This window comes from Lampetra planeri, chromosome 1, assembly GCF_965212315.1.
Source record: "Lampetra planeri chromosome 1, kcLamPlan1.2.h2, whole genome shotgun sequence".
In the NCBI taxonomy this organism is placed as follows: Eukaryota; Metazoa; Chordata; class Hyperoartia; order Petromyzontiformes; family Petromyzontidae; genus Lampetra; species Lampetra planeri.
In genome coordinates, this window is record NC_136107.1 from 6,687,171 (window position 1) to 6,701,755 (window position 14,585).

Here is a 14,585-nt window from a genome sequence, read left to right on the forward strand (position 1 = left end):
TGTGAGGTCCTTGAGTGAAGTGTTGGGATTTGGGTGGCACTCACCTTGGGGTATGGGTACCGCCGGCTGCCCGGGTAGAGAGCGGCTGTGAACAGTGGGATCTCCATGCTGGGCACCGTCGTTTCATTGATGGTGATGTAAGCCAACCTCGTGCCATCGGGAGACCACCAGTGTGTCTTGTGTGAATGCAGTATCTCTTCTGCCGACAACGAGAGAAGAATCAATAAAAAGTTATCTTTGTCGAGGCACCTGTGTTATTTAATTTTATGAACAAAAAATGTATCCTCGCCAATAAGGTAAGTTAAAGGTCTTCTAGTAAAGTGAGTATTTGCTGACTTCCATCGCCTTGATATTGCTAATGGAATTCAGCACGTTCCTGGAATAACTTTACATTATTATTGTTTTCATTCACAAAGCATCAAACTATGCGATACATAGCCTAAGTGTGTGTCTACCAAAACACAAAACAGAGCTAGTGATAAAAACTCCAAATGGCTATGATAGGGATCGGTCTCTGGACAGAACAACCACTGTTGATTTCTCACAAAGTGCGACTCTTTTTCATCCCTAGAGGAATGGTATGATATGTTGATTTTGCATTGAGCACAGTACCACCACAGAGTCTCTTATCTGGATGATGTACCATAATATGTCCATGCCTTTTTTAGTAAACCCTCAAAATGCATACCCACAATTATTTTTCAGATGGTTTTTACTTCATGTGATAAATGTGACCCACATTGTTTCTCACCTCTCCTAAAATACAAAGTAATGGCATTAAAAACCCAATAGCCAAATATGCATGCTCCCGAGTGGAATGACATTGACAATGTGAAGAAACTTCACAATAAAATTACTGTTCATGAAAGCTCCACCGATTCTCAACATTTTTCAGTGAGGTCCTGCTTGGCATAACTCTTTTCGAGTGTTTTTGCTCAAAACCGCCAAAATGAAAACCCACACAAACTGAGAGAATAAGTCAAACTAAACATAGACTGACCACAGCCCACTTATTGTACTGCCTTCGAAAAGCACTTCACTCTGCCTGCAGGCTAGTGTCTAACGTGCGTGCTCTTGGCAGGATTCGCCGACTCAGGGTGGCCAATTTAAATTTGTGAGCCACTCTGCACTAATGAGGGCACACTCGCTCTAATTGAACTACACGCACAAACGGACAAGGGGTTATTGGGCTTGCTTAACCTTGACCAAACAGGGTCCCCCACAGGAACAAGTTCGAACCCATTAAAAGATCAAGGCAGCATGGTGTTCATCTTATACTAGATGTCTACATCTGCATTTACATGATGTTCTCTCCATACACTCGTCAAGGAATGATCTTGTCTAGGAGCATAAACCATCAAGTTAACTCCGGTTATCCTTGCCTTTGGCTAGCCATCTGGAACACTCTTCCTTCTGATATTAGGAAGCCACTGGAGCTATGCACTTTTAAATCTAGGTTAAACACTGGCTCAGGGCTGTAAACAGGAGATGAGCATGTAGCCTTAATGCCTCCTTCCATTAGCAATTTCTGTTCCAACGACTGCGCCCACAATTTAGCCATTTTGGTTGACGACAGTGCGGCTATGACTGCCACCACATACAGCTGCTGCGTGGCAACCAATTGGGTGGGACACTGCACTTAGGACATTGTACTCCCCGGAGCACGGTTGTCAAAAAAACGGATTTGTTCAAGGCATAGTTTATTTAGTCTTCATCCCTTTTCCAATGCTGAAGCCCCCCGCATCAATAATGGTGGTTGTTTGACCATACTTCACTTCGCTGGTCAGCACAAGTTGGTGAAGTGTGGGGGGGGGGCAGTGTAGGTTTAAATCTCGCACACACGCTGCTGATTTTATCTGCGGCTGGGAATCTAACTCATGTTCATAGTGCAGTGTACTAACTACGACGTTTGTATGGCACCTTAGCCTGTACAGTACCTCAAAGCCTAAAACAAACAAACAATCTCTGAAATTGCACGACACAAGGAACATAAAATAATAATGGAATTTGTAAAACTTTAGAGGAGGCACACAAATACAACAATCGGTTGCCCCCACGCACGCAAGTCGCACAATCCACAGAGGCTCAAGAACTAAACCCTGCGAACGGTCAAAAATACACACAACAGATTTCCTCAGGTAAATACCACGACGGCCAGATTAAAATCAACGTCTGCCTCATACCCACCCGTTAAGTGGTTCCAGAGAAATCATGCAATATCCATTTTTTCACGATGACTAAAATGTAAAACTGATGTATTAATTAAGATTAGAGCAACAACAAATGTATTATATTTCAAACGAGAGAAAGCCCATTGAGACAAGTTTATTGTGTAAGGGTGATCTGGACAGATGTAATTGATTCCCCTGTTCAACAACTTTTTGGTGTCACTGAGTAACCTGCTGTCCTTCATCCTGCGCACATTTGCCACCGATAAAACTCCAAATGAGTCTAGAATTATTCATGTGTGTATATATACACACATATGTCGTGGGTTCAAGGAGAGTGGAGAGGACTTGTAGAGGCAACACATTTATTTACAACAACGGTAACAATAGCAGTCTTTCACACAAAGGGGCAGCGGCCCCTTTGCCTGCTACCTGGGGAGGTATAGCCTCCGGCCTAGTGTGCCCTATCACTGGGACCACGGGCTCTCTCTCCTCTGGCTAAGGGTGACCTAGGGGGGGGATATACTGACCCGACCCAGCTAAGGTACGGGTCCTGACCACTGGCACACTCGGTCCCGGCCCTTACAAGGCCTCGGGGGTTCCCAGGGTCTCACCACTGGCCCACTCAGTCCCGGCCCTTAGAAGGGCAGCGGGTCTAGGGGTTCCCAGGGTCCTAGGCTAGCTGGTCTTCTGGCTTCAGTCTTCAGACTGGCTCCGGACTCTTCCAGATGCCCGGCTTTTATACACCTCCCCAGGTGTGTCCGCCCCTGGCGACACCTCCCTTCCAGAGAGTTCCAAGGGGGGGGGGGGGGGGGGGTGTCTCGGGGGATTCTAGAACACCCCACAGCCCCCCCCTGTTTTAGGGTTGGGGAAGATAGCGACCCTCATGCCGGTCCAAGTTACTACCCCTGGTGGGCCCTGTCTGCTACTGCAGGTAAGTACACAGCCCATTTACAGCGCTACACAGATAGGAAATTGTTGTCTACAGAGTATGCCCTTGGAATCACTTGGGCTTTAGAACCCACACAAGGGTTAATAAAAAAAAAAGGCAAAGTAATTTTCAGAAAGCTATAAGTCGCTGGTCAAAAGGTACATCTTTTAATATTCTGCACCATGTACAATTGTGAGAGGTGTTTCTGCTTGGCTGCACAAACGTTATTGAAGTCAGCAAAGCTCAACGCCTAATTGTCTTCTTCTCCAACACCCTCTGAAATCCCAAGAGCATGTGCACTACAGCTTGCAATATAAACAAAATTCATAAACATGTGCGGAGCACACCTCTGTGACACTATATACTATATATGTGGATACATCATGCTCATGCCGATTTACATGTACAACAGTGGTGGCTCCTGCAAAATCTCTCAGGGGGGGCAAATGTCTGGATGATTGACAAGGATAAGGTCCACCCATACAATGGATAAATTAACAGCTTAAGCATGTAAAGGCATCTTCTCAGGTTTTTTCTAGATTTTCAAATCTAGAATCATGTAAAGGCAACTTCACTTCTTTAATATTAATGAAAAATAAAGTGATTCTTACAATACATCTTGTTTGTTTCTATCTCACTATTATCACAATCCACTCAGTTTCTTTTATTAAAGATTCCACTAGGTGGCGACAAATAATATTGTTGACTGAAACGTGCTTACGTATGATGACGTAAGCACGTTAGTGCGAGCCCTCCCGGAAGCCATAGAGAATGCATTGCAGCGCCCGCCGTTCGAAAAAAAACATCTTTGAATGTAAGTCTATGGGAACACTCGGGGCGATTCTCAGCCAGAGTGAGATCGCCCAAAAAGAGGCGGTACTCCACAGAACGTGACATGACGCTGATTGGACTATATCCAGAGGCACAGTAACGGCTGAGATTGGTGGTGCGTCGCCCAATCGCCCTAATGAAGAAACCGCCCCGGATGTACAACCATGCACAATAGAATGGTCCAGTCATGCGGTGCAGTGGTTGAAGTGAGTGAATTGCTCGACTCACAATCGGATGTTTTGCCAGGTCAATTTTGGAATGGAGCTCAGCTCGAACCATTAGCCTTTAAGAGTCAATTAAATGTATGTATGTTCAACTTCTTCTGCAGCGTACATAGTCAACTGTGTTAATCGGAAGTATGGGGGAAGGATAACAAACTAAACACAAAAAGCAGTTTTAAAGAAATGAGTTTTCAATCTAGATTTTAAAGTGCATAGTTCCTATGGATTCCTAATATCGGAAGGAAGAACACTACAGGCGGCCACAAAAGCGCATCCAAAAGCGTGCAATGCAATGACCGTCTTTGTTCCATATCTAGCCAAAATCTGCTGCGAGGATGCCCGGAGTTCACATGATAGTGTATGTTCCTTGACGATATCAGCAAGGTATTGTGGTTCATTTGTGGCAAGCATTTTGTGTGTAATCAGTGCGACCTTATCACATAATCATGCAAATGAGTACAAATTTGTCAGAAGTCAAGAATAGTTGTTGTCGGGAGATACTGGAATCCGCCATGAGAACGTATAATTTCTACCACTTGCTCAGCGCCTCCAGCGAAGATGAGTGCTGACCCTTTGCTCATTTGAGCAGGAAGATGCTTTCTAAATTCAGGGTATATTGTACCTAAAGCAGGCATCAACAAGGTTTGCGTAAATTTAGACTTAAAAACTTTCGTGACTACAGGAATTAAATTTCTGGTTCTTTTGGTAAAGTCACATAGATAGAAAAAAAAATTCTAAATTTAATTTAGATTTTTGGTTTTCGTAATAAGGTTTGCATAAAAAAAATATATATATACTTTGCAATATGTTTACCATTTCAAAAAAATACATCTACAGTGATTGTGTTATGAAACAAGCAGCACATTGAATAGTCAAGTGTACAATACAAGTAACAGCAAATAAATACAATGACTGTGAAACACCGCCATGCTTGGCTGCATTAACAGTCTTACCCAGTGCTAATTTAGACTCACAGCACCAGGCACTAATTTTCAACAAGTCGACCTTGGGGAGATCCAGTCCACGTTCAGATTACAATTGCCCCTGGTGAATGGGATATCAGTAAAGTGCAGCACTCGTGATTCCACTATTCCCCGCAATAACATACACAACTGCAGTGTGTAGAAGCAGCAGCTGGCAAATTGTGTTTTACTGATAACTTGTGGTTTTCTACTGACTGCTGTGAGATCAGGTCCTTAAGGCACAGCTGCTGTGAAAAGACCTGCACTGAGGGTTGTGGAGACAGAACATGCCTCTAGCATAGGGCTCCAGGGACTAGGCACTAATACCATGCTACTGGTGAAGAGCAGTCACATGGGAATACAGAGAATGCAGCTGGACATTACATGGTACGTACCAGAAGTTGACAAGCTACTGTATATAACAGCTGCACGCTATCAACAGTGGTGCACACCTTTGAAAGGATGCTGCCGTGGTGCAAATGATGGCACACTGGACTTGCAATCCAGAGACTGCCAGTACTATCTCCTGGTGCGGCAGTTGAAATAATGCGAAAATGTCTTAAATCACCTGGCCCCTGTTCACCCAGCAGTATACGTATGCAAGGATACAACCACAGTTTGTCATTCGGCAGGTCACATGTGGTGGTTAAAGTGGAAGAGTAGGCCGATAAAACTCTCCAGAGGGGCTCTCTAGAGCTCTCCCTCGTGGAGGCTCTCGGCAAGCAGTGGCGTGAGCATGAAATTGCAGTGCTGCCCCTTTACCACCCTCACCTTTAACACCTTTTAAAAGGAAGGTGTTTGGTTTCTTCTAAAAGCCACAATTATCACAGCTCAAAAACAAAGTCGCATACGTATCATTTGATGTGCTCGGGTTATAACATGTGGAATATAAAAATCGCTACTGGCAACAGAACATCACATTGGATTTGGTCAAGGCTGAGAAAAAGGTGCAACGGTACATAACAGAAAGTGTTTTTATTAAATGTTTGTCAGACAAACATTTTTCTTGGTATATGTTTTACATTAGTGTACTCATGTACTGTATTTTCCACTCGAAACTTACAAACAAAATTTGAAATCAGGAAATTTTCAGAATGTTAATATAAAACATTTTGACGAATATAGTAATAAATCAATGTAGATTATGAGAATGCAACTCCGTTAGAGATTTAAAAAAAAATCCATGTTACTATGTTCTGCTACATTTACTTAGCTATTATTACAAAAAGAATACATCTCCACTAAGTTCGCATTATTGTTAAGCAATGCTGCAGGTACGGGTAATTCACTGAACAACTGTTATCCATTAAATATCACCAACGGGCTTTCCTGGGTCGATATGAAGGGTAAAATGCACTTAACAGAGGATACATGAGGGTAGTTCACTTGCTAGAGAATTGGGCTCGTGATTTCAACACTGCGAAATCATAAACCTGGGCAAAAGTCCCTTCGGTTTGATAAATAAAGCACCTCCTGGTATGTTTCACTTTATGGGTAACCAAGAGTGGCTGTTGTGTGTAAATAACAATACGAATGTGCAAAATCCACCGTCTGGTTCATTCTGCCTTTGTAAAAGATGTAAAAAGAAATATAGCATTGTAGTAGAGCAAAGGATATCCTGGGTTATGATTGCGTGAGGGTTGCACGGAGATTGAAAGTAAATAGAATACCAGCTGTGCAGACGGATATTAAAGTCTTATCTAAAATAACTGAATAAAGCAACACTTTATGCAGCTCTGACTCATTCATAAGCAACCTGCTGCAACTACCAACATGCGAGTGGGAAGTTGATAACATCTTTGCCTGAATGTTATAAGCACAGTGTGACTGGGGTTAATTATAATTTGAGGCAAAAAGTAAAATAGGTAGGACAATGAATTGTCCTTTACCCGTCATTGCTTCCTTAATAACCAGTAAAGACGTTTCAATATAAAATTGTATTTGATGGCTTTTGTGATCCAAGAGAATAATCACTGCAATTAAATTCGATTATTTATATTGCAAGAGAACACAGTTGACTTTTTTTTTAATGGGGGCATGCTTGTTGGGGGGGGGGGGGTCACGTTTTATAATTCTTCAAGGCTGTTCTATTACAACTGGAATGAAGAAGCAAAAGCAACAACGACGAAAAATTCCTTCGGCTAAAACAAATATAAAGCATGTGAGTGTGTATGTGCGACAAAATATATCTTAAACCAAACAAAAAGGCATGTACCAACCTGGAAAAGTTTAAAACATGACATGAATAAAATCTGACTTTCGCTATCTGAAAAAACTAAAATGAAAAAATTATTACTTTGAAATGCAAACGGGAGCATAAAAATGGTCCCTTCATGCTACAGCCAACTATGTCCAACGCTGCAAGCGCAAACATTTCCTTGGAAACAACTGGGACCAGGCGTGAATTCTAATGCAACCAATATTTCCTGAGACGAGCTGCATAGAACATGCTCGTTATTAGCCGTCCACCTTGAGGACAATCATTTATCAGCAGAAAAACGGCACGCTTGTTTTCAGTAATGCTACGATTATGTGAGTGCCTGATTAAAACAGCAGTTAAATGATGGTGCGATGCTGGACAAAGCACGCGAAGCGCCACACATCTCACTCGCTGTGTCGCTCCAGCACGGTGAAGCTGGCACCACCACAATCGGGTGAATGCACGCAACTCTGCTGACATTTTGCTCAACTTGAAGGGCGGAATGGCTTGCAATTGCGAGCTTATGAGTTCAAATCCTGGCCAGGGTAAACTCGGTCCTTTATAATCTCCAAAGTGACTCCCCCCCAACCCCTCGTGGAATTTAGAGTCAAATAAATAATAAGTATAACCCGTAAAAACAAAGTTTTTCACTATAAATCCTTTATATGCGTGGCGGCTAGAGTCCTCTCGTCCTCTGGCTTGAGATGGCTGCCACCTATGGGTCAGATGATTGCATTGCACCATTAAGCAATTCGTAATTAAATATAAAATTTTTGTCCTAAAAAGTGTAAAATTTTGGAAAAAAAATTTCACGAACATTAATTGTCACGCACAACGAGTCTGTGTGGAAAATGTCAGCTCGATTGGATCACGGGAAGTGGGTTAAAAAACGACCGAAAGATTTGCACGGTCCTAAGCAAGCAAGCGAACTTAATGTAAAGGATTTAAAAAATGCTGTTACTCACCGATAAGCCTTTGAATGGACTTCCACCTGTCTACCTAAGTAAACTGTTCTCACGCTACACTCCTGGGCACTGGACGATTGCGCAATCTGCTGCTATGCACCAAGACGGTGGACTGCTATCCCTACGTATGCTCAGGAATCGTAATCAAATCTAGCTTGAAAACATATTTTAGTTACAGTATTTACCTTTTCCTGTAGTCAGATTGGATATAAACCGAAACTGGGAGTGGAATGATTGTTATTGACTTTTATCGTACTTTGTACTTCATTGTATCTATATTGCGAGTGCAATTATCATTATTGTTATGATGTAATTTGTCAGCCTTTACTGTTTCAATTCGATTTTATCAATACTTAGATTTTAGTTTTTTTATGTCCAGCCCGTTCAGATATGTCGAAATAAGGTCCTTTATAAATAAAGATGATTATTATAAAAATTTACAAAATATGGAATTTCCACCAAATAAATGTGGAACTTCAATCACTGGCTTTGCACTGCTAAGCCTAAAGAACAGCATGCCATTCTTGGCTGCGCATGTAAACATTGGATATGAAAAAAAACAAATATAAATAAAATTCCTAACCCTAATTTTGATCAAAGAGTATAACTATCCAATGACATTTCAACAGTTGGTTAATTTTAAATGACTCACTAATTTAATTGGACATTCGGAAGGTAATTGACTCTGTGCCTTACTCTAACCATAAGTCCATACGCCTTGTGTTGGCTTAAGATAGAATGCCTCTCCGATAAGCCTGACTTCTGGTTGCAGGATCAGGTGTCGAGGTGACCTATTCATCAAAATGCATCGTCTCCTATGAGAGTGCTCAAGAACAATCTCTCTTTACTGTTCAACGGAGTACTGCCTGATAGTTGCTAATGAAAGCAAAAGAATACACACGCCAAGTACATTGTGTGTATTTGTTCAAATATGGCATTGTAGGGCATTGTTTTATTTAGAATAACTCCTTTCTTCTAGGATGCACGTAAAAATGTTTCACATTTAGGAAGCATTATGCTAACTACAGCAAATTCACGACACACACAGTAGCCAGGAATGCATTCAAGTCAGGTTCAATTGTTCCAAATATATTCAAAGTGCCTTTGTATAGATTATTTCCTTCATAATGTTTTCTACACTTTCATATTCAAGGCCTAAATGCAAAAAGCATAGAAATTACAAACAGCATTTAAAAACAGGGAACAACTATGCTGAGATTTCACGGACAAAGTAACAAGTTAGGGAGAAGAAGACAATGAGATATTTTCTCACAAAGGCTCTATACAGAACATCAAGGAGACGTTTCTATGAATTGTAACGGAGAAATTAAGATGTAAACTGATTTAGGATTATACATCTCAGATTTGTTGATGGAGCAGTAATTATAACAACCAATGTAAATTAACTACAACAATTTGTTAAGGAATTTTACAATTAGCGCTGCAAAGTTGGACTCCAGATATATAAACGCAAAACAACAGCCACGAACAACACATTTTTGAAACAGAATCAATTAGTTGTTGGATCGACCCAGCCGGAAATGGAAAACACAGCAAAATATGTTTATCTCTGCAGTTACCAATCAAAGGGAATAAAGAGGTAGCGGAGAGCACAATGCAGTGATTCTGGAAAACTACATTTGATAATAAAAAGCAATACACCAATTATCCTAAACAACAACGTTTTCAATCAGCGCATACTGCCTTACATGACATATAGATCAGAAACATGTACACTGACAAATAATGTCAGAAAAGCTAAAAGTGCATAAATAAGCATAAACAGGTTGTCGCTTAGCATTACATTGAGGGGCAGAAATAACACCTAGATCAGAGAAACAAACACACATGCTAGATATCATCCTGACTGTTGATTAAAGTAAGCAGGCTTGAGCCAGACACCATTTTCCTGCAAGGGATGGTAGTCAATAGCCAAGACTGATGACAGAGTGGCAGCCAAAGGAGGGAATGTTCCAGAGAGAATGGCCACCATGGAGACAGAGCAATGAGATAGCATGTGCAGGAGCTAGAAGAAATGTGACATCATTAGATGGTGAATGGATGGAGATGGATAGGGATGACTTGAAGAGGCCTGCATCCAGCATTGGATAGAGCATGATGATGATGAGAATATTTACATGAAATGTCACAATCTGGTACCCCCTGATTCCGCAAAGAGATGAAATCATGCCCAACGAATCAGCCACCCATCGCCTAATGACCTATTCATTGCAGGTGACATAATCAGGTTATAAATAAATTACAACAGAGAACAATGGGAAAGCAGAAGCAATGTTTATTACGTCGGTGGGTGCTCAGTCTGTTATTGCATTTCATAACATGCAAGCTTATATGTATTATCAGCATACACTTCATGCTTATGTATGCCTTCGATGTGTTTTTAAAGTAATTAGCATGCATGTTAGAAACATTCACGTAAGTGATATACAATGTAAAAATGAGAAATAAAGGGCATAATACAATTAATTCAGGTAAATTATACTCTAAATTACATTACTCAAATGTTTCTATAATTGTAATAGATAAAATAACATCTTAAAATACCGACAGTAAGCTATACATTATTTCAGATATTGTGCTTGACAAAGAACACATACAAGTTTTAATTGCAGCGACGTGAGATGTTATCATTACGCCTTTCTAAAATGTGCTTCTGAAAATTCAGGTCAATCATTGAGCTCTGTGAAATGTTAGATTGTGCCTCCAATCACCTCGAATACATATACAGTGAGGGAAAAAAGTATTTTATCCCCTGCTGATTTTGTACGTTTGCCCACTGACAAAGAAATGATCAGTCTATAATTTTAATGGTAGGTTTATTTGAACAGTGAGAGGCAGAATAACAACAACAACAACATCCTGAAAAACGCATGTCGAAAATGTTATAAATTGATTTGCATTTTAATGAGGGAAATAAGTATTTAACCCCCCTCTAAATCAGAAAGATTTCTGGCTCCCAGGTGTCTTTTATACAGGTAACGAGCTGAGATTAGGAGCACTCAGCTCGTTACCTGTGAAGTATTGTAAAATGACGGCAGGAAACTCCTTGACGGGAACACACTTCTTTTATTAAATCTTGACTTGTAACAATACAACGCGTGGCCTCTCTTCTTCACAATGCGCTTCTCTTGACTCTGGATTCTGTGCTGCCGGCTCTCTGTGCCTCGTGTAGACTCCGCGCCTCGGCTACACTCCTCTCTCGCCTCGTGTAGACTCTGCGCCTCTGCTACACTCTCCACTCGCCTCGTGTAGACTTTGCATCTCTCTCTCTGGCTACACCGTATGCATACTCGGCTCGTGTAGACCTTCCTCTCTCGCTGGCTACACCGTATGCATACTCGGCTCGTGTAGACCGTTCTCTCTCGCTGGCTACACACTATACATTACTCAGCTCGTGTAGACCGTTCTCTCTCGCTGGCTACACACTATACATTACTCAGCTCGTGTAGACCGTTCTCTCTCGCTGGCTACACACTATACATTACTCAGCTCGTGTAGACCGTTCTCTCTCGCTGGCTACACACTTATACCTTACTCCCCTCTACTCTCCATTACTCTCCTCTACTCTCCATTACTCTCCTCTACTGGCTCTATCTCTGCACCTTCGTCTTCATTCTTAGATGGTTCCACTTCTCCCCCTGCTCCTCTGTGCATCACCTTATATACCCCTTCTTCCCGGGAGACGGAGCGGATGCGGACCTCAACGTCGGCACCGCTCCTCAGTTACCCAATCCCCACGCGCTATCCCTACGATCCGGTTCCGCTCAGCGCGTGTTTCCACTCCCCGACCAATCACACCGCGCTGCTACCCGATCACTCCCTCTGGGCGCGTCACCGGCACACAGCCAATCAGCAGCACTACCCCCACCCGCGCACTGACGCCTGCTCCTCCCCGTCAGCGCGCGTCACCACACACACACCCGTACATACGTGCTGGCACACGACATATACACCCAGCGCGTATCACCACTACATCACCCCCTCCCACATAGCTCGCAGCCGGCCCGGCTGCTAACAACAACCAACCGCGATGATAAAACGACAACCAACAAAAAAAAACCCCGTAACCCCCCGAGTGTGCCCCGTAACATAACACAACAACAACAACAACAAGAATAACTATGTACAGATTGACAATGAACACGAAAAGTCAACAATAACACGATACGAGCAAATTCGAAACGAACGCGCCCCACGTCCCTGCGACTACACGCAGTGACGAGGCGCTCCAACTGCCCCGACTCCTCACGAGGCAGGTCATGCAAAGTAGCACGACCTGGCGCGAGTCCGTCTGGCTGGTCCATCATATGGGGCGGGACACTGACGACCGTCCGGCGGTTCCGGTTGCTCCAGACGGCGCGGAACGGGCCTGAAGGGGCCGGCCCCGCCGCGGAGATCCGGCCGCCGGTGATCGGCAGCTGTCAGTTCCGAGACACCTGGGAGCAGATCAGGCGAAAATACGTGTGGATCAGGCAGAGACATTTCCCCCTCTGGGTCGCCGGTCACGTCACACGCCCGGCCATCACGACACACGGGGAGGCCATATGGAGGCGAGAACGGTTTCAGTCGGGAGGGGTGAACGTACCAACGGCGCTTTCCCCACTTTATCTGAACGCACTGGGGCCGTGCAACGCGCACGACCTCCACGGGTCCCCTCCACGGTCTCAACAATTTAGGCGACGTAGCCAAGGGTGCCTGAGGGCAATGCAGCCAGGCCCTGTCACCTGGTTTCCATTCGTGCATGGACACCTTCCGTGCCCGCAACCGTTCATTAGCAATTTGGCGAGCCCGCGAATTAAGCCGTGCGGCCTCCCTCGCCTCTGTCAGCTTATGAATATTAAACTTAATATGTTCTGCCAAATTAGAATTAGTTCGTGGAGCGGACAGGCCAAGTTGCGTTTCTATTGGCGGGTCAGCTTCCCGACCGTACATCAAATAGAATGGGGAAAACCCCGTAGCTGCATGGGGGGCCATTCTATACGCGGCAAGGACTCCCGGGACCTGCAGGTCCCAATCTACATGTGCCTCGCACACCTGCTGGCACAGCATGGAAGTCAAGGTTTTGTGGAGTCTCTCCACCATCCCGTCAGTCTGCGGGTGGTACGGGGAGGTACGCACCTTCTTGGTACCCAACAGATCGCACACCTCTTGCAACAAGTTACTCGAAAATTTTTTACCTTGGTCGGTCAGCAGGCGTTCGGGAGCCCCCTTGTCCAGGACATAGCCCTGGACGAAGGCATCCGTCACAGCCGCTGCCGACTGGTTAGCGAGAGGCCACGCCATAGGCCATCGGGTAAAGTATTCGACCCCCACTAACAAATATTTATTCCCTCTCGGCGTGACTGGGAAGGGCCCCAAAATATCGAGTGCAACGAGCTCGTTGGTACGCGAGACCTGAATAGATTGCAGCGGTGGATTAGCTGCCACGGCCGGTGGTTTACGCCTGGCGCACTCAACGCACCCCTTCAGAATATGCACCACATCACTTCCCATTCCCGGCCAGTAATAGTCACGCTGAAGCAGGGCAAGCGTCTTGTTAACTCCCAAGTGCAAGAGGCGTTCGTGTGCCGCCAAGACAACCCTCCCCCTCACAGCGGAAGGCACCACGAGTGCGTTCCGCCGGGACAAACTGTCCCATTTCAATAACACTCCCTGCTCAAGTACATAGGAGCCGGTACGCTCCTGGTCCCCCTCGGGACCCCCAACCTTGCGGCGCAATGCTAGCAGCGAGCTGTCCGCCATCTGGAGGCGGCCCCATTCGCTGAGCGACAGCGAGAGCAGCGAGTCCCGACCCTGAGAGGCAGTGGAATCATCCCTGATCGGTGCGCCCGCTGTCGCAGCCAGTGCCCCCATCTCCCCCGCAAGCGTCGGTTTACAGCGCGCCGATCCCGACAAACACGCGCATTCATCACAAGGCAACAACCGCGACAAGCAATCGGCATTCGTGTGTCGCAACCCCTTACGGTACGTAGTCGTAAACTGATAGTCCTGGAGGACTTCCAACCAACGCGACAACTGGCCCGAGGGCTGGGCGACCCTCAATGAATACTGTAGCGCCGCGTGGTCCGTTCGGACTGTAAAGTGACGACCATAAAGATATGGCCTAAACTGCTGCACAAAAAAAACAATGGCAAGCAGCTCGCGACGGGTGACACAGTAGCGCTGCTCCGCCGGAGACAACACCCTACTACCGTAGGCGACAACTCTTTCGACACCCCCAACGACTTGGGATAGCACCCCCCCAATGCCCGTGTTGCTAGCATCCGTGTCCAGCAAAAAGGGACTG

General features: G+C 44.5%; 1 protein-coding gene across 1 annotated transcript in view; it reads right to left on the bottom strand.

Annotated features, from left to right (window-relative positions):
• Window positions 1–14,585, bottom strand: part of LOC144734254 (inactive dipeptidyl peptidase 10-like) — a gene marked incomplete at its 5' end in the record, with an annotated part of 402,709 nt that overhangs the window by 74,060 nt on the left and 314,064 nt on the right. Inside the window, one exon of the mRNA XM_078616418.1 lies at window positions 45–199. Within this exon, the coding sequence (XP_078472544.1) occupies window positions 45–199 (155 nt within the window). The remainder of the gene's footprint in view (window positions 1–44; window positions 200–14,585) is intronic.